The sequence below is a fragment of the Polistes canadensis genome, unplaced genomic scaffold, assembly GCF_001313835.1.
Source record: "Polistes canadensis isolate GaletaPanama2010 unplaced genomic scaffold, ASM131383v1 scaffold_210, whole genome shotgun sequence".
Lineage (NCBI taxonomy): Eukaryota > Metazoa > Arthropoda > Insecta > Hymenoptera > Vespidae > Polistes > Polistes canadensis.
Genome location: NW_014569757.1, coordinates 44743 through 68209, shown reverse-complemented (window position 1 = coordinate 68209; position 23467 = coordinate 44743). Strand labels below are relative to the sequence as shown.

Genomic DNA, 23467 nt, shown 5'->3' with positions numbered 1-23467 from the left:
ACCATATTTGTAAGTTTTGGACATTGAAATTTTAGTATTTATATGTTATGAAAAGTGTAGTATTGTTCTGCTTGTGCGAGTGTATGTTTAAATTTACACAAAACTACTACTATATATTTTAATAATAGTAATTATTCTATTGTTTTTATCAAATTTTTTGGATTCAAAAGCAATTTGACAAATAATCTAATTACATTTAAAAATACTTGTCCAAAAAGTATCATATTTAATTAATTATTTAATACTGTGTGTCGATAAAAATAATAAAGACAAACAATTTTTCATTTTCTGTTGTTTTCTTAAAAATAAATAAAGATTATTGTTTTGTTTACGATACTCTTGATTATTTCAATAATTTTCTGCAAAAACATATAAGAATCTAAATTTATTATTATATATATATTGCTAAAATTGTTATTAAACATTAGTGCTTTCTATTTTATTAAAACAATAAATATTAAATTTAGAATTGTTTTATAGTTTATAAGCTTACTTATATATTGAAGATATTTTCCACATTTGACTAGTTAATTTCATGATAAAATTAAGAGATAGTTGAATTTCTATAAATACTCGTTAGTAAATAATACTTTTCATACAAATAGCAGCACAGTAATTGTCAATTTTACATAAGAATTTCAAAATTGTTACTATTATGTTAAAAAAAGGAAGTTCATTCTTTTCTTAATTATAATATATTATACATTTAACAATATTAACAATTTGTATTACTTATATAGCGACAAATATGTACTGTTTTGTATTACTTATATAGCGACAAATATGTACTGTTCTGTAATACTTTACATTTATAGGAGATAAAAATTAAATGAATTAGGACTCATTATTCCTATACATATAATTTAAAATTGTTATAATAGAAAAGTTTCATTTAAGATCATTATTTCTATTAAACAGAATAATTGCATTCTGCAATGAGATTAATCTGTATGTATATTTATTTATTTTTTATTATATGCTTTTTATATATTTATTCTTTTAGAAATGACATTTTTTATATATATACACATCATTATTCAAGTCTTATATAAAAAGTGTCAAAATATATTTTTGTAGGAGTAAACTATATAAGTAGTTAGTTATATATTCAAAGTTTCGTATAGACAAGTGTCTATGACTGTCGAAGAGAAAAACCTAATGTCTAAAATTGAAATTTTATGTTATAAAATTGCAAATAATAGGTACGTTTGTATGTATCAGATTATGTAACTCTGTGCTTAAAACAGAAAGAAACATTCACAGAATATATTACCTTTTATTATATTTTCTCTGTGTTCAGACCTTGTACTTTAGATTATTTTCTATGAATTCTTCAAATTTATTATTTAAATCTATTTAAATAAACGAATTACGAAAAAAGCATATTAAAATGAATGTATAAAATTATAGATAATAACAAGATTTAGTAAATTTTCGAAAAACTGGCTTAAATATTTACTGCCATTTAAATAGTTTATATTACAAGTAATTTTTTAAATATTATGCATCGAAAAACCAATGAATTTAAAAACAGTGTTTACCGTGTATTATAAATCCACTAAAGAAGTAATAAAATAATTATTTCTTATAGTAATTTATATATATACATATATTTAAATTTTTATTACTATTTTACATCATTTAATTTTATGTTTTATATTAATTAGAGTTCTCTTTAAATGTGCTTCTTTGTACTTCAATTTCTTGCTCTTGTTGTTGTTGTTGTTCAGACATTTGCTGGGCTTTAAATAATTCAATTAATTGTTCAGTTGCAGTCGGTCCTGTTTTAACAGCTGCACCAATTTCTTTCTGTAATGTCGATAAATTCGAATTTTAAATATATCTACAGCGAAATAAATTTTTGTTAGGTTCAATTACATATAAACATTTAATTATATTTACGTTAGGAAACTGGGCTAAATTATGGCTTGGATCTCTAAATGTTATAGGTGACCATGGTCCTTGAATAGAAGGAAATTCTGTATGCCAAAATTTTCTTATACGCAGTTTTGGGCCATCATGAAATTGAGTACGTAATACTTCCATCCACTTTACAATATCTTCTCTAGCATAATTACTAACATTCATCCATTGTCTTTCTCCGTTTACTATAAAGGACACAATACTTATTATATTTATAGTATATTATTATCAAATAAAATATTGCCACATATTTACAATATTCTGCAACTATTACTGGGGACCTATGTCGTCTTGGTTTCACATATACAACAATACCAGGGTTTTGGTTGGAAAAGTCTATCAAATCATGTTCCAAAAAATCTCTGAATAAAAGTAAAAAATCTATATTAATTTTTTTCATATTATAGTAAACAGTATAATAAATAATTCAATAATATATCCATGTAGGTCTTTAAAAATAAATTCATTATGTTATCTTAACAAGAAAAAGGAAAGCAACTATAACCTACCTCATTCCTTTATTGGAACCAAGACTTTTACAGAACTTTAATGTCACTCTTTGTAATTGACACACATAACGACCAATTCCAAGTCCTAAAGGAGCACGTGGAAATCCAGATTTAAGAAATAATACTTTATTTGACATTTTTAATTAACTCTAATTATATGATCCTAGGTAAAAATAAAAAGGATCTATGCATGCTCCACAAATAGGAGCTGTTAATCTCTATCGGTATCGAAATTTTCAGTTATTCATTCAGTAGATAATTTGACATTTGAACGCCATCTAGATATCTAAGATTCGACTAATTTACCCTCCCTGTTGATAAACGGTAATATCTTTGCTAACAAGTCAGCACAGAAAAGTTGGCATAGAATTATTAATTATTAATTATGTACTTCTGTATTCTTTGATCATATATACGAAAAATTTACTAACAATGTATAAGAATATTTTAAACATAATCCATAATAATATTTTACTTATTCGTATTTTATGAAGAAGAATAGAAAAAACATAGCAAAGAAAGATAAGTAAAATTTATATTTGAAGAAGATATTTTTACTGAATTATAATACATAACTTTAGACACGCTGTGCAATCGATTTCGTAAATAGGAGAATTGTATAGTTCAAAAATATAATAGTATGAAGTTATGTTTTAGATGTTGTTGAATTTCTTGAAGGTGGTCTGCTGGAATCTCCACCATCAGACTTCTTGCTAGTGCTGTATAAAATAAAAGAGAGTAACTGTGTTAAAAATTATAATTAAAATAATTAAAAAGTTTATAATGAAAACAGTGATAAAATAATTAAATTAATTACCTGCTGCTTCTGTTACCTCTTTTGAACATATCAGATAATTTCTTTTTTAATTTTTTCTTCTCTTCTTTAACATCTTCGTTAATGCTTATTTCAGAGCCTGAAGTCTATTATGATTGAAATTTAAGTATTTACATTTTATTTACAAAATAAAAGTAAAATAATATGATTTTGTTTTACTTACTCGATAGTCTAAATTCATGTTTGCTTCGTCAACACTGCTAGATTTAACAAGCTTAGTTCGAATTTTTCCAATTATACCTTTATTGTATTTTTTCTCTCGATGTAACATTTCGCTCTTCGTGGAGTCGCCAGACAAACGGCTAATATAAATAACGAAGACAAAATAAAAGTAGTACAATTTATGTGATATTAATTATTTAATATATTTAAAATATATATACCTATCCACACTAGAATCCCGTTGGGAAGTAAATGCTCGTGGATTGGATTCCAACGATTGTAGACTGGACATGTTACTATCAGTACCCCAAACATTTTGAGACTGAAAAAACATATTATTTCATAAATATTTAGTATTATTGTTATATGATATATATGTAATATTCATAAAAATGACACATTTTATTAATTGTCTATTGTTAAAATAATTATAATAGTAATATTAAATATAAAACATAGGGATAATAATAATTTTTTTTACATCTATGCTTCCTCCTCCTGTTGTTTGCTCTAAAGACAAGCTTTTCACTTTCAAACGTGGTTTGGAAGGATTCGGACTCGTGCCTCTTCTCGTTGTATTATCTACAGATGTTGATCTATAATTAAGAATACATTATTAAAGAAATATATTGCATAGGATCAATCTTTTAAAAAAAGAAACGCTTTTTAATTGTATTAATAATTCACCTTTTACTAAGTTTCATCAATTGCTTAGCACTTATGTTATCCAACGTTTTCTTAGATTCTTTAAGCTCTTTTGCTACATCCATTAATTTCTTTATTGTATATTCTAATTTTTCTGTTCTATTTTCCAAATGCTGCATAGAACCTACATATATGCATAAATATATTATTTATTATACATATGTATTAAATAGATGTTATTACAAGAAAACAGAATTGTAAAATACCGTTTTTATCTTTAATATCATTTTTCGTATCGAGCATAGGTGATGATTCTCTTGATTTAGGACCCTGTAAAGCAATATATATTTATGTATATATTTTACTCTATTAGTAATAGAATTAATTTGATTATATTATGTACTTTTAATCTTCTCGGTGGTGTCGGCGTGTATATTTCTGATTTTTCTGGAGTATGTACATCATGTAATTCTGGGAATAATCTTTGAAGATCATCTACTTGTCTTAACAACATATTTATGTTCTTCACTTCGGTATTATCTAATTCTCGTTGACGTAATATTTCATTCTTCAAGTCTTGTCTTTCTTTTTCATGACGTTCCTTTTCGCGTCTCATTCTCTCGTTACTTGTTCTTAATTTCGCGTGAGCATCCCGTAGTTCCAATAAATCACATTGCAACTATTTGAAATATAATAAAATATTGTAAAGATTAAAGAGAGAAAGAATATTTGAAAAAATAAACTTTTAAAATTTGATCTTACTTCTATTAATTTTTTCTTATTTTCTTCTTTTTCTTCGTCAAATGCTTTCTTTAATTGATCTTGCTTTCTTTTATTTTCAAGACGTTCCTTAGAACGTTCTCTTTCAATCTGTAATACAAAATTTATTTTAAAATATTCATTATTTTCATTATTATTATAATATTAAACCATTTAAATGCAAAATTAAAATTTGGAACCTCGAACAATGTTTGCCTCAAATCTCTTGCAAGAGTAGCTGTTTCTTCTAATAATCTTTGTTGTTCTTTTCTTTCCTTTTGCCAAGCCAATTCCATGCGTACTTTAATGCCTGGAATTTTAGATCGTCCACTCGAAAGGATACGTTCTTCTTCAAGCTGAAATTTGTAAATATATATAATTTTGAAAAAATTTTTAATGGAAATAATTGTTTTTCTTATATATTACTGACCTCATTAATTCGAGATTGCATTTCAGATAATTTAACATTCCAAGCTGATTTTTCGGAAACTAATGACGTCTTCAATCTAGAATATTCAAGTTTAGTTTCTGAAAGTTCATCTTCCATGCAACTAATTTGTTGCTCTAAAACTGTAATATTAGCCTTAGAGGATTCTTCATCCTACAATAAAATTTTTATTACATCTTTTCTTTTCAAAATATATACATTATAACTTTTTTATATTTCATAACTTAATACCAACCTCATCTGATTTTTCAGAATTTGTATAAGATTGTTTACGTTGTCTAACTAACTTTAGGTCTGCGATTGTCCTTTGGGCGCCTTCCAACATATGCTTATACGTGTCTCGTTCACGTTTATAACGTGATAATTGATTTTGTAATGATTGCATTTCGTCGCTAATTGCTGTAACTCTGTGTTCATAATGCATTTTACATTGTGCTATATCCGCTTTTTTCGCTTTCTCAACATTGGTCAAACTAGTTTTTAATTTCTGTATTTCTGATTCAAGAGACGTTGTATCAGCTGATAACACTTGATGAGCTTTTGATACAGCATCATAATCTTTTAATTTATTAACTAAATCTTCGTTCTATAAGGAGGAAAAATATAAATTTATAAACATAAACAATTTTTTGTTAATTAGTTATTAATTATTCACTTACTACTTCTCTTGCATTATCTAATCTTTTTAACATTACATCGTTCTCTTTTTTCAGGCTATTAATTTCCGTTCTTAAGTCATTAATTAAAGGCTTGTGGGATAATGCTTCGTATTCTTGAATACGTTTCTGTGATAATAATAATATATATGATTACTATTGATGAATATACACGATTAAATAAAAATCATATTTTGGTTACCTCAAAGCTAGATTTTTCTAATTGCCATTCATTTTCCTTTTCTTTTATTAAATCTTGAAGTGATTGTATTTCTGTTTGATTATTATTTAAATCAGTCTTGTATTGCAATAATATACTGTAATAATGAGAGTAAATATTACTACTAAACTAAAAAGAACAATACATGCATTATTATGTAGCTTCATATTTAATTGATTGAATTTACCTATTTACAGATTGATTCTCCTCTTCAATCTTTTCTTTTAAAACTACTAATGCTTTATTCTTTTCATTTAATTTATCATAGTCCACATTCATTTTTTCTATTTGATTTGTGAGCTCTAAGAAAGATACAATGTTAATATTTAAATTAAAAAAAAAAACAAAGAGAAACTACCATAAATAATTCCAATTTTCGAGCTGTGAAAAAGAAAACTTACTTACTTGAAATTTTATCAGAATAATTTGCTTTCATTTCTTTGATTTTAGTAGCATCTAAACCACTTTTTTCTAGAGATGTTATTTTGCTTTTAAGAGATGCTATTTCAGACTCTTTAGTAGATTTCTCTTTTTCTATTTGAGCAGTTAATTTGTCTTTATCTTTCTTAACATTTGTAAGCTCCGTTTTTAAATTCGCTATTTGTGTTGCGGATGAACGCCTAAGATTTTCCAATTCTTCTTTTAAATGTTTTGCTTCCTTGTCAAGTTGATTTTTGGTCTGTTCTATCTGTTACATAATTTCATAAAATAATATATAAAATATGGTTACAAAACACTTATAAGAAATGATTAACTGAAGATTTTACAAAATGAAAAAAATACAGTTACAATTAAACAATAAAATAATAATAATATTTACATTTGATATTGTTTCTGTCATATTTGCTTCCCGTTGAGTACACGATGATAAATCATTTTGTATTTCAGTGCACTTCTTCTTTTCTTGAGATAATTCTTTTTTCAAATCATTAGCTGTTGTCTCTAATCTTTTAATTTTGTTTGCATACTCTTTTTCAGAGGACCTTATGGCTTCTATGCTTAAGCAAAAGTTAATTAAAATATTGTATATATTATATCGATATTTTATTATATTATATAACAACAAATTTTAAAAAGTGTAGTAAAAGAAAACAGTATATATATTAATACAACAAGAAAGGATTACACTATAGTTATAAATTAATCTCACCAGTATCTTTCTTTAACTTTTCCAATTCTTTGTAAATTTTAAGCTTTTCAAACGATAATGATAATAATTCTGACTTAAGTTTTTCTTTTTCCTCTTCCCATGCTTTTTTTTCTGTCTCTCTAGACGTTACAGTATAATCCAATTTCTTTTTCACTGTAAATTTAAATTATATATTTCAATATATTATTAACGTGTACAAACTGATATCCCAAATAAAAATTCTTACTATTTTGAAAATCCATATTCATTTTATCATCGGTTATTTTTCCTTCGCGATGTTTATCTTTATCTTTGTCTTTGTCTTTTTCTTTATCTTTTCCTTTTCCTTTTTCTTTTTCTTTTTCTTTTTCTTTAATTAACTCCTTAGAAGTATCTTCTAGTTTTTGTTTTATTAATTCATAATCCCGTAATAGAGCATCATATTTCATAATATTCTCATTGTTTTTCTCACAAGTAATATCTATTTTTTGTCCATCGTTAATATTAGCAAAAAGTGTAATAATATTATCTGGAAATGAATAATCAAGAGTAAACAAAAATATTGAAATTAGATCTGATAATATATAAATAAATAAATGCAAATAAAAAAATAAATAAATAAATAGTAAACCTATTTGTTTCTGCATATCATCCACCGTTTTTTTAAATTGTACTTTCGTTCCAAGTTCTGTAGGTTTTAAATCAGTTCTTTTTTTGGAATCGTTGTTTATTTTTGTCAACATCTCCTCTATTTTTCTCACCTACATAAATAGGTTACAAAATAAAAATCAACCATAGTAAAAGATTAAAACATGCGTATTTCAAATATATTATACCTCTTGTAATCTTTTTTCAAAATCATTTTTTTCTTTCTGCAATTGTTCTGTCGTTCTTTCTAATTTTCTTAATTTAAATGAAAGAATCCGACTATTTTTATTTGACTGTTCTAAAGACTTTCGTAAGTTAGTGTACTCATTTGCTTGATCCTCCCTTAAAGATATAAAAATTTCTTTTTTTAATACACAAATATATGTCTCTTTTGACTTTTAATTATTTTTTTAATTCTATGAATATAAAATCAATGGATACCTAAAATTATCTTGCATTTCACATATTTCTTCTTCCAATTCTCGAATTTCTTTTTTCATATCTTCATTTTCATCCATCAAAGATTCGCAAAGAGTTTCCGCTGCTTTTAATTTAGATTTTAAATCTTCACTTGTTTTATCTGTATCACGTCTATTTAACTTATAACGTGCTTCATTTTCTAAGTCTCTTATTTTTGATAATAGCATAGACTTTTCTTCTGTAAGAGCTAAAATTTATGTGTCTGATGTTAAATTATATTATTATTATTATTTTTTAAAATACTGTGAAGCATTATTAATTATTTATACATTTTATTCATAACTCCAATTTTATACTACTGAATTAATATTATATACCTTTTATTGACTTTTCTAATTTAATTACTTCACTCACAGATGTTTTATTCGATATTGTATCCATAGTACTTAAACGACGAAGCAATATTTCACTTTTTTCTTTTTCTAATCTCTGACATTTTTCTTTCATTTCATTTAAATCTTTTCTTAATTTTTTAATCTCACTCTAAAATAAACATAATATAAATTAAAATAATCATTTTTATTTTGATTAGAAAATAAAAATTTGCAATAGAAATATTACCTCTTCCACGCCATTTTCCAGCCTTTGAATTTCATTTACTGATACAGTTTTTGTAGGAGATTTTTTCACCTAAAATAAAATTTAATATTTGAAAGCTTTAATGCTATTTGTACAGCAACTATATACAATGAATAAATAAATATACCTGAATAATAAATTCCACATCGTTCCCTGCAGTATTTTCATTGTTTTTAATAACTTCTTTGATCTGTAATTTTGATGTGGAATCATACAATTGATTTTTAGAAGTAGATTTTTCACCTATTAAAGAAAGCCTTTTGTCTTTTGCAGTATTTTGTTTCTGCAATTCTGAGACATCATTAAGTTGATTAGCGCTAGTAGAAAAGTTAGACGTTGATACAGAATTAAGCGAAGAATCCAAGTTGGATGATCGAAGATCATTTTTGGTCAAATTTGTCGTCGATGCCCAAGATCTCTTTCCATCGCTATAATTCAATGATATGTTACAATAAAAATTCTATTTATTGATATTTTTTGTTTTAATTTAAAATACTTACCGCTCTGATGAACTGTGTAATGAAAGATTAGGCGTCGATGATGTTATGTCCCTTAAGTTACCTCTTTTTTCACCATGATCTTTGTAATCTCTAGTAAATAAATTCTATGTAAATGTATATGTATAAATGTATTTAACAAAAAGTCTTCTGTAGGAATATTTATATATTATTATATAATATATAAATAATTTGTATTGTATAAAAAACGAAATAAAAATAATTTATTTAATGAGCTATATAGTATTGGTTTACTAATAAAAACGAGAAGACACATAATGAACGATCAAACGTCATACGATAAAATAATAAAATTTCAAATATACGCGCCATTACATACTACAAAATTCTTCCTTACCGACTGTAATTATTATTTTACTGCTTTTTGTTCTTTGTCTTTCAATGAAACTATTTTACCGGCCAAATCTTTTCAGTTAAAAAAAAATGTTTATATACATTACAGTTATAAAAATAAACTATGATTTTATTTTAGAAAGTCTATAAATTTGGTAATGAAAACTAATGTAATTATTAGAAAAAACATGAAGTTTCTTATAATTTTGCTATTATTTTTCCGCTATGAAATTTCATACTTTAATGTTATATAAATTATACGTGTATAATAACTATTTGCATTATTTTTGATTAATAACGTACGATCGGTAAAATTCCTCTATCTTAAGTATACATATTTCACGTGAAAACTCTGACGCATTTACGTGAACGAATCGTATTTTGGATAAGTTATATATATCTTTTCTATTCTTAGATTTATGCAACGATAGGATATGTGTTTGTCGAATACTAAATCACTTTAATCTGATAATAAATCACGATAGTTTGTGTATTTGAAAGCTGGTAAAAAAACGAGCCATTTATCAATGATTAATTGGTAGATTTATACATATATACGTATATGCATACATTGTTACTAATTGAATTTCTTAAATACGTGTAATTAGAAACTAAAGAGTTCTCGAAGGATCTGGTTTAGCTCAATCTGTTTATAGAAATCCGCTGTGACCAGTGATTGCGTACCTTGACAAGTTGGCAACACGAATAATGTAATTACCATTTATATTCAAATATACAAATGAGTTTTGATCATTTTTATTATGATCATTTATCGATCTTCGTTATTTTTTAATAGGGCCACGTGCAAAAGAAATAAAAAAAAAATAACTTTATTTTTTTATAGTAATTTCTATTTTATTTTATCTAATATATTTATTATTATAAATTAAAAAAATAATAATATAAATATATTACCTGAAGCATCGTTTACATCGTGTTGGCCATCGAACCTGAGGATGGAAACCAAGAGGGCAAAGAGAATCCCCTTTTTTGGAGGAATATGCGTGATGCATTCCTATATTTTATTTATTTTAAATTAATTAATATATCGTTATTCATTATTTATGTATTTATTTAGCAAAATGATATTTTATTTAACTTATAAATAAAATTATGAAAAATGACAAAAACGCTGAAATTTAAAATTCATTTGATTAGCAATTTATATAATACGAAAAATTTAGGGTACGCATGCGTGATATATGCGTTTTATTTCATTGTTAAAGTACTGTATTTAAACAAAATATATAGTTTTATGATTCCTTCAAATATAACAAATAGTAATTATTTATTTTATTCGTGTTTAAATATAGCTGAAGAAATTTTTTATTTAATATTATATTTCGAAATATTAAATTTCGTCGTAATTTAAAATTTCTTCCCGCCAAAGCGATACATTTTTAAATTTTAACAAAATATTCTTTATATAAATATCTATTTCTCGAAATAAATAAATTGCATATGTATGCATAAATAAAATAGAACGTATAATTTTATCTTCGTAGATATTTCAATATAGAAGCTACGTACGTATTATAATCAAATTACAAAATCTATTGTTTGATTGACTTACTTTTATTAATTCAAATAATGATTCGCTGAACGAAAAGTACTGTGATTATACATTTTTACAAACAATAGCACTTTTATCATCCATGTTTATGCATAAAACATTTATTAGCTATGAAAAGAAAAATAATAAATGCTTCACTACATAATACGGAATCACTGTTTAATAAGTTTAAATTAAGGCAACATTGTATCAAACTTCTTTTTACTTAAAACTCCATGTTACGTATTCACAACCACATTCGAAACATTTTTCTGTGGCTCGACGTTACGCGGCGTCACTAATAGCACTGAAACTGCTGCTATTGTAGGATCAGTTGAGTAGTCATCGTTGTAAGATCACCTGGACTTTTGCCAGAATGTGTATTTATTTGAAATATATATATATATATATATATATATATATATATATATATATATAATATAATACATATTCCATAGATATTTAATTACATCTTTTGAATGAAAGTGATTAAAATAATTTTATATTTACAAGTTTGTTACAATTTTTAATAACAATAACAATTATTGCATTATTGTATATATATAAATATCACATCATAATATCATCCAATAAAATTTCATGTATATAAAAATTATTATTACAATTCTATTAATTATTCTTATTTAAGAAACTTGTCCACAATGTCTTTCACGAACCATTCTTCTGTAAATTGTAAATGATCGCCTTCAAGAGAAATAAAATGTATTTTGCCTAATTTATCCATTTCTTGCAATCCCAGACGATCCTAAAATAGAAAAATTATGAAATAAAATATAAATTGATGTAAATTATATTAACATTTACCTCTTTGTATAAACTAGATTCCTGTAAGCTTTCCAATTCTACGCTTTGGCCAGATTTATAAAATCCAAACCATCCTGTTTCTTTAGGCTGTACAATAGTATCATTTTCAAACATTACCAGAACTAAAGATTTTAATTTTTTAAGATTACTTTTATATGTCTAGAAAATTGTACAAAACACGATCATTTATTTTACCATGAATAATGTGTATTAGTATTATAATCATTAATTATATAAAAATAATTATATTATTTTATATTAAAGCAACATACCTCATTTATATTTAATTCATTATTAATATCTGCTAGAAAACGACTTTTATTTTTATACTCGTCTGTTTTTGTAGAATCATGCCAATACCCTGCTTGGATTATACTTTCTTGGACAAAACTTGATAAAGAAAAAATATATACATTAATAAGATTTCTTAATGCTTTATAGTAACTTTTAAATATAATATATTTAAGTACTTAGTATATGCTGCTGAACTAAGTAGCTGTCTAAAAAAATTGCACATTTCGTTATTTATAGCAATACAATGTGGTAATCCAAAAACACCTTGATGTTGACCACCAAAAGATATTAGATTTAACATTAGTGGAGTTGTACATCTTTCAGCTACAGCACGTCTGCAAATAGAATAACAAATTTGTTTATACAAATATTTATGAGATACATGATACAAAATAATTTCAATGAAAATTTAAAGGTTTTCATTAGAATTGTATATATAGAATTTCTGATTCTAGTTACAAAAATTGTGCACCCTGGGATAAACCAATTGCATTGTAACCATTCTGCAAGTTTACATCCATTTCTATTTCTTTGCATACTACCTCTACATCATTATTAATATTTCCCAAATAACTTTTTTCTATATCCTATGAACAAATAAGAACTTACTGAATGAGTATACTTGATCTTTAATTCTAAAAGTATGCTAATTAATAATTAATATTACCACAAATATATTATTTCCTTTATGTATGCATTTGACATAAACTCCAGATATTTTGTCTTCTAATAATTGTTTAATAGAATTGATACCAGGAGCATAACAACTATCACCTATCATTAAAACAAATCATTCATTTCCATTTAGATCTATTTATAATAAATTTCAATAACAAAAATATATGAACATCAATACATACCCATACCATGCCAGATAACAATTGGCGTGGGCGAATTATTAACAATAATTTTTATATTCGTAAAAGTGACAAATATACTTATTGTAAACAATAACATAATGCAACATACTACTGTAAACTTAATATAATATAACATTGCAACCATGATGACAGATTATAAATGAATGCGAATACGTATGTAATTAATAAACTAACAACTTTCCTTTTAAAAAAAATAGAAATAACCACAATTATTTTACATGATTTACAAAAATTTTAATCGAGTTCACAATGATAAAAAATAGTTCTGTCATTTATTATTTTATATAAAGAAACTCGAAATTTGACACTTCAGCGCCAAGTGTGGGTAAAATATGAACCACAAAATCAACAAGAAAAATCCCCTGTAGTATATGCACATTTATAAATTTGCTTAAATTTGCATAAGCTTGCACTATTTATCACGTTTTTCTCTTTTATGCACTCCTAGGATTTCGAATTTGTTCTACAATAATATAAAAATTAATAAAACATGACAGGATAGAGGAAGGTTTAAGAAAGAAGAAACAAAATATATTATTAGACTATTTTTCTTCCTTAATTAGAAATTCCATGAACACAAAACATGTATATATACATTAATTTTTGTTTATATATCTATAACTAGATAACTTCATATTACTATAACTGAAGCAACATTAATCTAACTAAGACGAACATTTCCATACACTGAGAAAAAACCTAACAAGGGTACAACAAACATGTGCAACTTCCGATTTTTTTCATTACACTACCAAAGCAAAAGACATAAGTGAACATAAGAATTTTTGCAAAATTTCTACTCCAAAATTTCTAGAGGATGCAATGTACATTCCTCATGAACCACTGCAAGTGTGCAAAGTTGGAAAAAAATCATAGATTGCATATGATTGCCGTACCCTGATGAGATAAAAATTTTCTATTGCTTGTAAAATTATTAATATCATTTGTTAACTATAGCAGTTGATATAAAGACAATATTTATAGAACTGAGGCACTTACAGCTTTTGGCACATAGTTTGAATGTATTTATATAACAACAATAAAATAAACAAACAAAAAGTTACAAAAATACTTGAAATCAAACTGTTGTAAATTCTGTAGTATGCTGTGAAGGATTGTGATATAAACTAGCCATAGCTTCTTCTAATGCCCTTAAACAAGCAACATGTGCTTTAAATCCTCCTGCTCTTTCCGCTTTTGTCTCTGCACGAACATGCGATATATATCCTCGAGTTTGAATTTCACGCCAACTAGGAACGTCTGGTCCTTCTGTTTGTTGTCTAATAGCATTATATGTAAACATTGGTCCTTCTTCTACTTTTGGAATTTGTAAGTAGCTTTGCGTTCCTTGTTTTCCAAACTTTATTCCCGTACTAAATTGAGTAGCTTTAGGAGAGGAGGTCCTTGCTTCTTTCTTGGAATTCTGTATCGCTGATGTAAACGTATCAACAATACTTTTAGCATTCCCTTCTGAGAATGTAAGTTCATCTATTAAAGCCTCTTTATCTCTGATTTTTTTCTTCTTTGCTTCCATTTCTTCTTTAGCAAGTTCTAACCGTCTTTCTTCTTCTTGCTGTTTTTCTAATTCTAAAAGTTCTTCCAATTCATATTCCTTTCTACCAAGTTTAGATTTACTCTTATTTATTTGATCCTTGTTATCTTTTTTATACTGATCTATTTTCTTATTTGTTTCAACCACATCAATATCATTAGCCAAATTGTATATTATATTTTCGACAGCTTCTAAATAATCATTGTATTCTAGCAATGTAGCAAAATCCTCTTCCTTTTTGTTAAAATCCCTAAGTATCTTTTTTCTTATATTTACTTCCTTCTCTACCATAGGATCTTCAAACATTTGAACACGGAAATTTGTTCTTCGTAATGGAATATGACATTCTGGGCAGGATCCGGAACCTTAAAAATAATTATATTTTATAAAATATGATATAATTTTTTTGCATGTACAATTGGAACTTTTATAAAAATTTTATTAAAGTATATCATACAAATATAACAACAAACCTTTTAAAAATAATAGATCTACACAACTCTCGCATAGAGTATGTCCGCAAACATTTACCATCATTTTTAATGACGGATTTCGATATTTTGTAGTTTTGCATCTTGGACAAGCTTGATCATCCATTTTGGTCAAATATTTATAAACTAACAATAGTTGCTACTATAATACAATTGTATTATAATATAATCAATAAAATATATATAACTGTATTAACAAATAAAATAATGTTCTATAATCTTGAAACACACAACAAATTATTCAGTAACAAATTAATCATTTTAAATAGATAGATATAAATAATGGGATATATAATCTTAATCCGGTTAATTATTAATTAATATTAATAATAATAAAACGTATAAAAAAATACCACTCCTGTAACTTGTTTACGAACAACATTTGACTCTAACCCTCAAAACCTTACTTTAGATTTTTCTGATGAGTCCTTATAACCATGGAGACTACACAAGGAGTACAAGCCCTATGTATACAAATAGGATATAAAAATAAGAGGGCGCCCGTGTTCTATTTGTACCAAAATGTAAGGGGAATAAGGCGGCAGTTTGAAATAGAAATAATAATACGAAACTATAACGGTAATCATTTAGGTTGTTTAAGTATAAATAATTGAAATTAAATAAATAATTATTTAATAATCGTAAAAAAATGAGTCTTAAGGATAAGAACTGTTAAAAATTTAACATCTAAACAAAGTACACAGACAAAATTTCATAAATAGAACCGACAATATCATAAAAGCTTATTATTAATTTGTCAGAAGATTTTCGTATTCTCCCGCCTCTTTTAAGACGATCATGCACTTGCGTGCGCCTACGTGCACCTGCGTGCGCCTATGTGCGCAGATGCATAAGTGAAGTAACTAACGTTACAATTGATATGTGTCAGTTTTTTGACATTCTTCTGACGTATAATAAATAATTTTTCGGTTTTTATCGAATAAAAGTTTTATTTTTAACATGTGTATTAATTACTTGTCTAATCCGATTACATCCTGCTCTTCCTCGTTTATTTTGTGATCCTTTTTGGACATACATTATCATAATTCATAGATCATTTTTACGTTTTTCTTAACTACGACAATGGACGAAAAATCTTCAGGTAACAGCTGTACTACATCATTCCTTTTTTTAAATAACAATTGTTGAAATACATAATGATTGGTAAAAAACGATATATACTTTTTTAAACTATTAGGTTACCATTTTATAATCTAACTTTATGTCGAACTACAATATATATAAGTAGATATTTTATTATAAATTATATAAATATTTTGTAATTTATATAAAATTTCGGTTTAATAGATAATGTTATCTCTACGCAAAAATCATTACCATCTTCTTATGATTCTGGTTGGAATGACACACCGAAATGGGCATCCCCATATGCAGTAAATACAAATATATCTACAAAAAGAATACTAAATAAAAGAGTTCCATTTCCTTTAATTTCTGGAGAATTAATAAAAAACAATAATGAATGTCAAACAAATACAGCAGACATGCCATTGCCACCACCATCAATTCCTCCTTTAGGTTTAAAGACAGCACCTCATGCTCCTTTAATAACGCCTTCCGATACAAATACACAATTGACTTGTACTGTAACAAAATTTGATAAACAACAAGCCTTAGTTGATACTATGGCAAATTTGGAATTGGTAATTAAAAAATATGTTGTAGAAAATAAAATAGATGAGGTTCAAAGGAGATTAGATTTAATGAAATCTTGTTGGCTTGATAATAAATTAAATGATTCTATACAACAGAAAATACTTGACATTTCAAAGGGTGAGTTTAATAAAATGTATAATTATAATATTTTTTAATGGATAAAATACTGAAATTCAAATAATTAATTGTTAATATTTTTAGCATTGAAAGAAGAAGATGTTGATAAAGCAGACAAACTTCATATTGCATTGATGATAGATCACACCAGTTTGTGTAGTGCTTGGATACCTAGTATTAGGCATATCATTTCAGCTTTAAAGAGAAAAAAATCATGCCCCAATGATTTATAGATATATGCAATGGTTTTTTTCATAAAAAATATATTGCGAAAAATATTTTTTATAGCTACTTAGGAAGTTTTGGAATATTTTTTTGTGTGCATTTTCTTTTATGTGGTCTCTACCTCCCACAGAAAAACAGATTTGAGTTTATATTCAAATATCATTTAAATGAAATTCCATGCAATTGAAACGCCGTTCCAATGCATTACACCGCAAAAAAAACTGGATTTATAATATATAAATCTTCCATAAAGTAATTTGTAAATTCATTTATTAAAAAATACAGGTATATTTATTTATTATATTATTAATATATATATATATATATATAACTTACTTTTATATATTTTTTCTTTTATGGATATAATTAGTTCAGTATATATACAAAAAAAAATATGTGGGTATAATATAATATTATACATTTATTTAAAAAGAAAATTTGTGTGTGTGTTAAATTGGAATACATCATTTAAATTTTATTTTATTGTTTTCAATTATAATATACTCTTAATGTGTTATATCATAAAAAATATGTTTTATTCAAATAATTTGTTGTCAATTTACCTGAACTAATCAAGATATTTTTATCATTATTATATATTTCAGTTTTACGATGATCACTAACACAGTTTCATTGATAAATTTCAATGATTGTTGTTGCATCATGCTTAAGCTTATTCACATTGGATATAACTTATCAATTTATGCACACGTTTGGAAACTCAGCTAACACTCTGTTTAATGAAAGATATTTGCAAAATGCACCATATCATTCATGTAACATCTTACAACTCATCATTATCACTAGGCTTTGCCAGATTAAAATCAAGCATTTCATCTGATGTTAAGAAGCGAACATCACTATCTTCAGAAAGAGAAGAATTTCCAGTTCCACGTTTGTAAGTTTTTCTTCTTGTAATAATGAAAAATGCTACTATTGAAACAACAACAATTCCGGTTAATATGCCAATAATTAAACCAATAATACCAGGCCGTCCAATTTTTCCACTGTTATGATGAAATTTTTTGGGGTTTTCTATTCTCACACTTATTTCTGGATCTAAAATCAAATATTTAATGCATTATATTCAAGAAGTAAATATAACAGCATTAATTCAGTAATTATAAAGTACATAATCTAATATAGAAACTGAATACATTACCATATTGTTCAGTTATTTCAACCTGTTTTGTTGTTGTCGTTGGTTTATATGTTGTTGTTACATGTGTTGTTGATGTTTTAAGTAATATAAAGGGTTCAGTTCCATGAACAGTAGTAGTGCTCTTCGTAGTAAGTTTCACAGATATTTTTGTTGTTGGTGCTTCTGTTTCTCGTAGTTTTGTTGCATTGGGTTCAATATAATCTTTTGGATCTATTGGTATATGATTACGATTTATGGTTGTAGACAAAGTTGTCGTTTCATATTTTATTGGTTTAGTAATATTTGGTAGTAATCTTGTAATATTAATTTTGTTTTGATTTGTAGTAGTACTAGTGGTAGCTTCTGTAATCTCCTGAGTAATTCCATCATCTGTAAAAGCTGCAAATAATCTTAAATTAATTTCAAAGAGAATAATACATTATATAATATTTCTTTTTACAAACATTAAATTAATATCGCGATTATTTGCACAATAATATACTTAAATAATAGATCGCTACCAAGAACACAGTATTCTGCATAATCTGGGCAACAGAGAGCATATTCTGCACAATCTGATGTGCACTGGCACTGCTCTACCATGTATACATGTGGTTCTTCATCTTGTGGCTCAAGAGTAATGAACATAGATGTAGGTGAATTGTTACACCTTCCTTGACAAGTTTGCGCTGCACTTACTATTTCGACTTGATCTGAAAATTATATAATTATGTTACATAAGTTCTAGTAGAAGTTAAAATAATCTTATATAACAAAAATTAATTTAATAATCATTATTATTTAATAGATAATATACCATTATTATTAGTTGTCATGGTGGTTGTACTAATATCACTTGTGTTAGTATCACATTCTTTTCCTTGCAAAATAGCAATATCATCAACAGCAATATCACTTACATAGCTCATACCTCGTACACCTTCAATGATTAACTACAAAGCAATTAATTAATAGGTGAACTCTATAATTTAAAGTGAAAGTAAAAATTATATATTATAGCGTGTATACTGACCTGAAAATTCTTATCTACTCTTGGTAAAGTAAAAATACCATGTAACCATTGGTTTCCTTGATTACCCTCCTTATGAAACATTAACTGTGGGTTAGTATCCGTTTCTAATTTGAAATATACTCGTAGGGCACCGATTGCAGCACCATACATATGATACCTAGAATTAATTATAATGTATAAATATATTTATTTGTGATAAAGAGAGAGATACATTATTTAGATATTATTTAATTACCAGAATGAAAAGCATCCAGATTCTGTTAATGAGGCGTTGTACAGAGGAGAGATAATTCTTGCTGTATCATTTACAAGACGTCCAGATGCCTCAATATAAAGGTAATATCCTGAAGTTCAACAAATTCAAATCAATTAGATTTCCGTTGGATTTGGTAGCAGCTGTTGAAATTGTAATATTAAAAAGTAGATTAAATAAGTACCTTCATTTCCAGCTCCCAATGTATGATCATGTGTCGGACCTGTGCCAATGTGCGAGCTCGGTGTTTCAAAATTATATCGCCGCCAGTCAAAATCATGTAGAGGATCCTGTTCCCACCAGCATAAATCCGGCTTCTCAAAGTCACACTTAGTAGGTGCAGTCGCGCTCGTATCTATTTCATTTTCATACTCATTTTCCTCGGATATATACACACGTTAAAGTATATACGTTCGGAATATTAAATTACGAATAATCTATAAAATTACCTCTGCAATAGGGAGCTGTTGCATTCCAACTATGACCATTGCAATAAATTTCAGATGCCCCAATTAAAGCATAACCAGCTTCGCAGAAATACATAAGTATCGCACCATCATGCTTCTTAGCTACTAAAGCGTGTTCGGGTTTAGGAAGAGCCGCACATTCTGCATCTATTGATATACAAGAATAATTATTTCTATAAAAATAATTACTATAAATAATTAATGTTTCAAATTAATAGTTTAATTTATATATAAACCAAACAAAATAACACTTACTAACACATACTGGTACTGGTGTGTCCCATTGTCCATGTATACACGTAGAATATCTGTTCCCCACGAGGGTGTAACCATGGTTACAATGAAATCTAACGATTCTACCTCTAGCCCGTGCGCGTACTTTTCCATTTAATAATTGTACAACGGAACATCGATCTAACAAGGAAGTAAATATAAATATTTGAATGTTATACAGTTACGCTTCGTTTTTCAAATCTTCCTGAGCAGTATCTTCCTATAGTGAAACTTCGATGATCGGTATTATTTACAATACTGTATATTACTGTATATTACATATAACGTAATAAAACACACATAAGCACTATATCAATTTAATTAATTTTTTTTTAAGCATAACATTAATTATTAATAAAGATTTATAATATAATTAAAAAGAAAAACGATATAACTTACTTTGCGGTGTTTCTTTTGAATAAATAACACACTGACTTAAATAGATTGATAATAAAGAAAGTAAAGTAAACCACTTCATCACTATTACACTTTTGCTCAAATTAATAAGATTATTTGAAATTTAGATTGAAATGATTTTGTTTGGTATACGCATCGACGTTTAAATTCGACGGAAATAAAAAATTATTCTTCTTTAGTAATAATTTGAAAAGATTTAAAATTATTATAACTTTTTCAAATAGAATTGTAGAATAAATTGTGATTAATACAATGTAGCAATTATCAAAAATAATAAGCAAATCGTTTTCAATATATGAAAATAATGTTCAACGATTAAACGAACTAAACGTTTGAATTCAAAAAGAACCTCTCGTTGATTGCGATGATCCTATTCTTCTGGTGGAAGTAGGGAGACGACTTCCGCTGATGCGAATACGATTCGGTCCATATCTGCTTCCACTTTCTTATCAGTCCTGACTATTGTCAGGCCTTGAAAGGAAATTTCAGAGAAGGCGTTTCATACGAGATATATACATATATATATATATATAAGTTTAGAATGTATATATACACATATATACACATATAATGCATATATATATACCATTAGTAGATAGCATAGCTAGAATTAGTAGATAAATATTTAAACAATAGAATCTACGATTACTTATGTTAATTTTAATTGGTAAACAATAAGATATTTAATAAATTAGATGTCATATATTTCATGAATAATTTTTAAATTAATTATATTTATACATATATATATATATATGTACATCTATTTACAGATTCATTTTATTATTCTGATTGAATTTATATGAATCTTAGAGACAAATAGTAGACTAATTTCACTGTAGCATAAATAATGAAGATTATTTAGAAGTTGTTGGTTTCCATGGTATAACTTTTGGTTTTGTTGTTGTATAAGGATAGTAAGCCTTAGAGGTGCCAGAGAAATTTGGTTCGTGATCTAACATCCATTCGTATTTTGGTCGTGATGGATCATGATGAGGTGGTAAATCAGTCTTATAGTGTAACCAACCAAACCATTCTGATGGTACTTGAGAACCATCATAATTTAGTCCTACTTGTTCTGAGTATATGACCCATCTATTACGACCTAAAATATATTTTAATCGTATCATTTATGTATCCTAATTAATTTCTTTAAATATTAATACGCATATACATGTCTGTATGTACAGAGTGTTCAATGGTTATAGAACCATTCTCCATATATTATCATTCTACATGATAAATTAAGTCAAAAATGTAGAATAAAATTTGTCATATAAAGCTATTTTGTTTTCGAGAAAAATAAGTTTGAAAATTTATCAAGTACGTGTACCACAAATTACTGAACACTCTGGATATATTTGAACTTACCTACAAAATACATATTATTCTCATAATATTTATTTCCATATTTGTCTTCACCAACCAGGACTCCTGTTTTTAATTCATCAGTTCTATTAAACATAAAAAATAATGTTAAAGTACAATATGTAAGAAAACATCATTTAAATTAAATGACAAACTTTCTGTATATGACATTAGATTATCACATATAGTATCATTTTAAAGTTATTATTTGATTGCATAATGACATTAATATTTGTGGTTATAATAAAAAAGTTAATTTTCTATAGAAAATAAAACAGCATATATGATAAATCTTATTTATTCATTAAATTTAAAGATTTGAAATAAATAATTTGACGTAAAAAACAGCAATTCCAATAGAAGATTTTAAAAGAAAAATTGTATATGTTTTTTTTTTTTCAATATATTTTCATGTAAATATATATGATAAAAACAATAACCTAAATATTGTCTTCACTGAATTAATAATTCCCTTATTGTCTTTTAATATTTTGAATATTCTTATGAGCTTATCCAAACCTAACAATTTCGCCATATTTATTATGCACTTCGCGAATGTAACATCAACATATATAACTAACGTAATTCATCTACCACGTATCTAAACTGGACAAAATTTTGTGTATTCAATGTACAGACTCTTCGTTCAGAGTGCGCTAAAAACAAAACCTTGATCACGTAATCGTTAAGAGTTAACAAATTAATTTTACCTCGAATTAATCAATTTAAAGTATTGATTATTTATCATTAAACTACGAAATATTCTCGGTCAGGTATTTTTATTGTTATAATCGTATACCAGGAAAATTATGACATAGCATTTTGATTAATATGATCGTATGCAGGAATATTTCTAGCAACAGCTGTTATGAAAAAATTTGACATTATACAGCTTATCTTATTAAATATAAATAAAAAATGAATTTTAAAACCCTACTTAATCCGTAGGGTTAGATTAGGTTAATTAATAATTTGTTGATCCTGCATCATCCATAGTTCGATACAATCTTAATAAAGGACCTATGCTTATCATTTTTGTAATATGAAAAAAAATATA

The 23467-nt window shown here is 26.2% G+C and overlaps 7 protein-coding genes and 1 long non-coding RNA gene across 10 annotated transcripts; 2 read left to right on the top strand and 6 right to left on the bottom strand.

Moving 5' to 3' along the window:
• Positions 1 to 1593: 1593 nt before the first annotated feature.
• On the bottom strand, positions 1594 to 2660 carry LOC106790027 (39S ribosomal protein L43, mitochondrial). The gene is made up of 4 exons (XM_014754666.1): positions 2433 to 2660; positions 2179 to 2285; positions 1903 to 2108; positions 1594 to 1809 (listed from the first exon to the last, which is right to left on the bottom strand). The coding sequence occupies exons 1-4, from the start codon at positions 2567 to 2569 to the stop codon at positions 1660 to 1662; spliced, it is 600 nt and encodes a 199-aa protein (XP_014610152.1). The 5' UTR covers positions 2570 to 2660; the 3' UTR covers positions 1594 to 1659.
• A 290-nt stretch (positions 2661 to 2950) lies between these two features.
• On the bottom strand, positions 2951 to 11763 carry LOC106790026 (golgin IMH1-like). Its single transcript, XM_014754665.1, has 28 exons — positions 11418 to 11763; positions 10760 to 10859; positions 9494 to 9583; positions 9121 to 9421; positions 8976 to 9044; positions 8732 to 8897; positions 8376 to 8601; positions 8123 to 8276; positions 7918 to 8047; positions 7582 to 7815; positions 7308 to 7460; positions 6978 to 7150; positions 6563 to 6845; positions 6345 to 6459; positions 6140 to 6254; positions 5941 to 6066; positions 5517 to 5867; positions 5264 to 5434; positions 5034 to 5189; positions 4837 to 4944; positions 4478 to 4753; positions 4341 to 4404; positions 4117 to 4258; positions 3911 to 4025; positions 3651 to 3751; positions 3431 to 3569; positions 3250 to 3353; positions 2951 to 3151 (listed from the first exon to the last, which is right to left on the bottom strand). Exons 2-28 carry the CDS (start codon positions 10855 to 10857, stop codon positions 3079 to 3081), a joined length of 4233 nt encoding a protein of 1410 aa, XP_014610151.1. The 5' UTR covers positions 10858 to 10859; positions 11418 to 11763; the 3' UTR covers positions 2951 to 3078.
• Positions 11764 to 11878: 115 nt separating this feature from the next.
• On the bottom strand, positions 11879 to 13748 carry LOC106790031 (palmitoyl-protein thioesterase 1). Its single transcript, XM_014754670.1, has 7 exons — positions 13376 to 13748; positions 13183 to 13289; positions 12975 to 13102; positions 12692 to 12850; positions 12494 to 12611; positions 12222 to 12380; positions 11879 to 12162 (listed from the first exon to the last, which is right to left on the bottom strand). Exons 1-7 carry the CDS (start codon positions 13518 to 13520, stop codon positions 12037 to 12039), a joined length of 942 nt encoding a protein of 313 aa, XP_014610156.1. The 5' UTR covers positions 13521 to 13748; the 3' UTR covers positions 11879 to 12036.
• A 182-nt stretch (positions 13749 to 13930) lies between these two features.
• On the bottom strand, positions 13931 to 15896 carry LOC106790030 (CDK-activating kinase assembly factor MAT1). The gene is made up of 2 exons (XM_014754669.1): positions 15422 to 15896; positions 13931 to 15313 (listed from the first exon to the last, which is right to left on the bottom strand). Exons 1-2 carry the CDS (start codon positions 15543 to 15545, stop codon positions 14475 to 14477), a joined length of 963 nt encoding a protein of 320 aa, XP_014610155.1. The 5' UTR covers positions 15546 to 15896; the 3' UTR covers positions 13931 to 14474.
• Positions 15897 to 16278: 382 nt separating this feature from the next.
• LOC106790025 lies at positions 16279 to 17738 on the top strand. Its single transcript, XM_014754664.1, has 3 exons — positions 16279 to 16541; positions 16748 to 17233; positions 17318 to 17738. Exons 1-3 carry the CDS (start codon positions 16523 to 16525, stop codon positions 17464 to 17466), a joined length of 654 nt encoding a protein of 217 aa, XP_014610150.1. The 5' UTR covers positions 16279 to 16522; the 3' UTR covers positions 17467 to 17738.
• A 394-nt stretch (positions 17739 to 18132) lies between these two features.
• LOC106790024 lies at positions 18133 to 20930 on the top strand. Of its 2 annotated transcripts, XR_001382050.1 has the most exons (4): positions 18268 to 18356; positions 19871 to 19968; positions 20082 to 20218; positions 20389 to 20930. It is a non-coding gene; the product is annotated as an uncharacterized LOC106790024 (long non-coding RNA). The 2 variants fall into 2 exon arrangements; XR_001382049.1 differs by lacking the exon at positions 20389 to 20930 and having other exon boundaries at positions 18133 to 18356; positions 20082 to 20285.
• Positions 18225 to 21383, bottom strand: LOC106790023. 2 transcript variants are annotated; one of them, XM_014754662.1, is made up of 10 exons: positions 21025 to 21383; positions 20608 to 20766; positions 20335 to 20499; positions 20070 to 20240; positions 19868 to 19976; positions 19633 to 19789; positions 19417 to 19552; positions 19121 to 19312; positions 18621 to 18998; positions 18225 to 18517 (listed from the first exon to the last, which is right to left on the bottom strand). In XM_014754662.1, exons 1-10 carry the CDS (start codon positions 21101 to 21103, stop codon positions 18243 to 18245), a joined length of 1821 nt encoding a protein of 606 aa, XP_014610148.1. In that variant the 5' UTR covers positions 21104 to 21383; the 3' UTR covers positions 18225 to 18242. The 2 variants fall into 2 exon arrangements, with proteins under 2 accessions (XP_014610148.1, XP_014610149.1); XM_014754663.1 differs by lacking the exons at positions 20608 to 20766; positions 21025 to 21383 and having other exon boundaries at positions 20070 to 20265; positions 20335 to 20421.
• Positions 21384 to 21816: 433 nt separating this feature from the next.
• On the bottom strand, positions 21817 to 23030 carry LOC106789992 (probable NADH dehydrogenase [ubiquinone] 1 alpha subcomplex subunit 12). The gene is made up of 3 exons (XM_014754596.1): positions 22851 to 23030; positions 22414 to 22496; positions 21817 to 22147 (listed from the first exon to the last, which is right to left on the bottom strand). The coding sequence occupies exons 1-3, from the start codon at positions 22943 to 22945 to the stop codon at positions 21900 to 21902; spliced, it is 426 nt and encodes a 141-aa protein (XP_014610082.1). The 5' UTR covers positions 22946 to 23030; the 3' UTR covers positions 21817 to 21899.
• Between the last annotated feature and the right edge of the window lie 437 nt (positions 23031 to 23467).

Bases quoted from the DNA above. Each gene is read 5' to 3' on its own strand.
- LOC106790027 (XM_014754666.1), bottom strand. From the start codon at position 2,569: ATGTCAAATAAAGTATTATTTCTTAAATCTGGATTTCCACGTGCTCCT. The intron at 2,109-2,178 runs GTAAATATGTGG...TGTCCTTTATAG, and splicing joins AGTAATAGTTGCAGAATATT to TAAACGGAGAAAGACAATGG. The intron at 1,810-1,902 runs GTAAATATAATT...TCGACATTACAG, and splicing joins ATTTAGCCCAGTTTCCTAAC to AAAGAAATTGGTGCAGCTGT.
- LOC106790026 (XM_014754665.1), bottom strand. From the start codon at position 10,857: ATGCATCACGCATATTCCTCCAAAAAAGGGGATTCTCTTTGCCCTCTT. The intron at 9,584-10,759 runs GTAATATATTTA...TTTATTTACTAG, and splicing joins CGATGTAAACGATGCTTCAG to AGATTACAAAGATCATGGTG. The intron at 3,152-3,249 runs GTAATTAATTTA...TATTTTATACAG, and splicing joins AGAGGTAACAGAAGCAGCAG to CACTAGCAAGAAGTCTGATG.
- LOC106790031 (XM_014754670.1), bottom strand. From the start codon at position 13,520: ATGGTTGCAATGTTATATTATATTAAGTTTACAGTAGTATGTTGCATT. The intron at 12,612-12,691 runs GTACTTAAATAT...TTCTTTATCAAG, and splicing joins AGTTCAGCAGCATATACTAA to TTTTGTCCAAGAAAGTATAA. The intron at 12,163-12,221 runs GTAAATGTTAAT...TTTCTATTTTAG, and splicing joins AATCTAGTTTATACAAAGAG to GATCGTCTGGGATTGCAAGA.
- LOC106790030 (XM_014754669.1), bottom strand. From the start codon at position 15,545: ATGGATGATCAAGCTTGTCCAAGATGCAAAACTACAAAATATCGAAAT. The intron at 15,314-15,421 runs GTTTGTTGTTAT...ATTATTTTTAAG, and splicing joins AGATCTATTATTTTTAAAAG to GTTCCGGATCCTGCCCAGAA.
- LOC106790025 (XM_014754664.1), top strand. The intron at 17,234-17,317 runs GTGAGTTTAATA...TAATATTTTTAG, and splicing joins AATACTTGACATTTCAAAGG to CATTGAAAGAAGAAGATGTT.
- LOC106790023 (XM_014754662.1), bottom strand. From the start codon at position 21,103: ATGAAGTGGTTTACTTTACTTTCTTTATTATCAATCTATTTAAGTCAG. The intron at 20,500-20,607 runs GTAAGTGTTATT...GTATATCAATAG, and splicing joins ACCAGTACCAGTATGTGTTA to ATGCAGAATGTGCGGCTCTT. The intron at 19,790-19,867 runs GTAATTAAATAA...AATTAATTCTAG, and splicing joins TCTGGATGCTTTTCATTCTG to GTATCATATGTATGGTGCTG.
- LOC106789992 (XM_014754596.1), bottom strand. From the start codon at position 22,945: ATGGCGAAATTGTTAGGTTTGGATAAGCTCATAAGAATATTCAAAATA. The intron at 22,497-22,850 runs GTTATTGTTTTT...TATGTTTAATAG, and splicing joins TCAGTGAAGACAATATTTAG to AACTGATGAATTAAAAACAG. The intron at 22,148-22,413 runs GTAAGTTCAAAT...AATATATTTTAG, and splicing joins GAATAATATGTATTTTGTAG to GTCGTAATAGATGGGTCATA.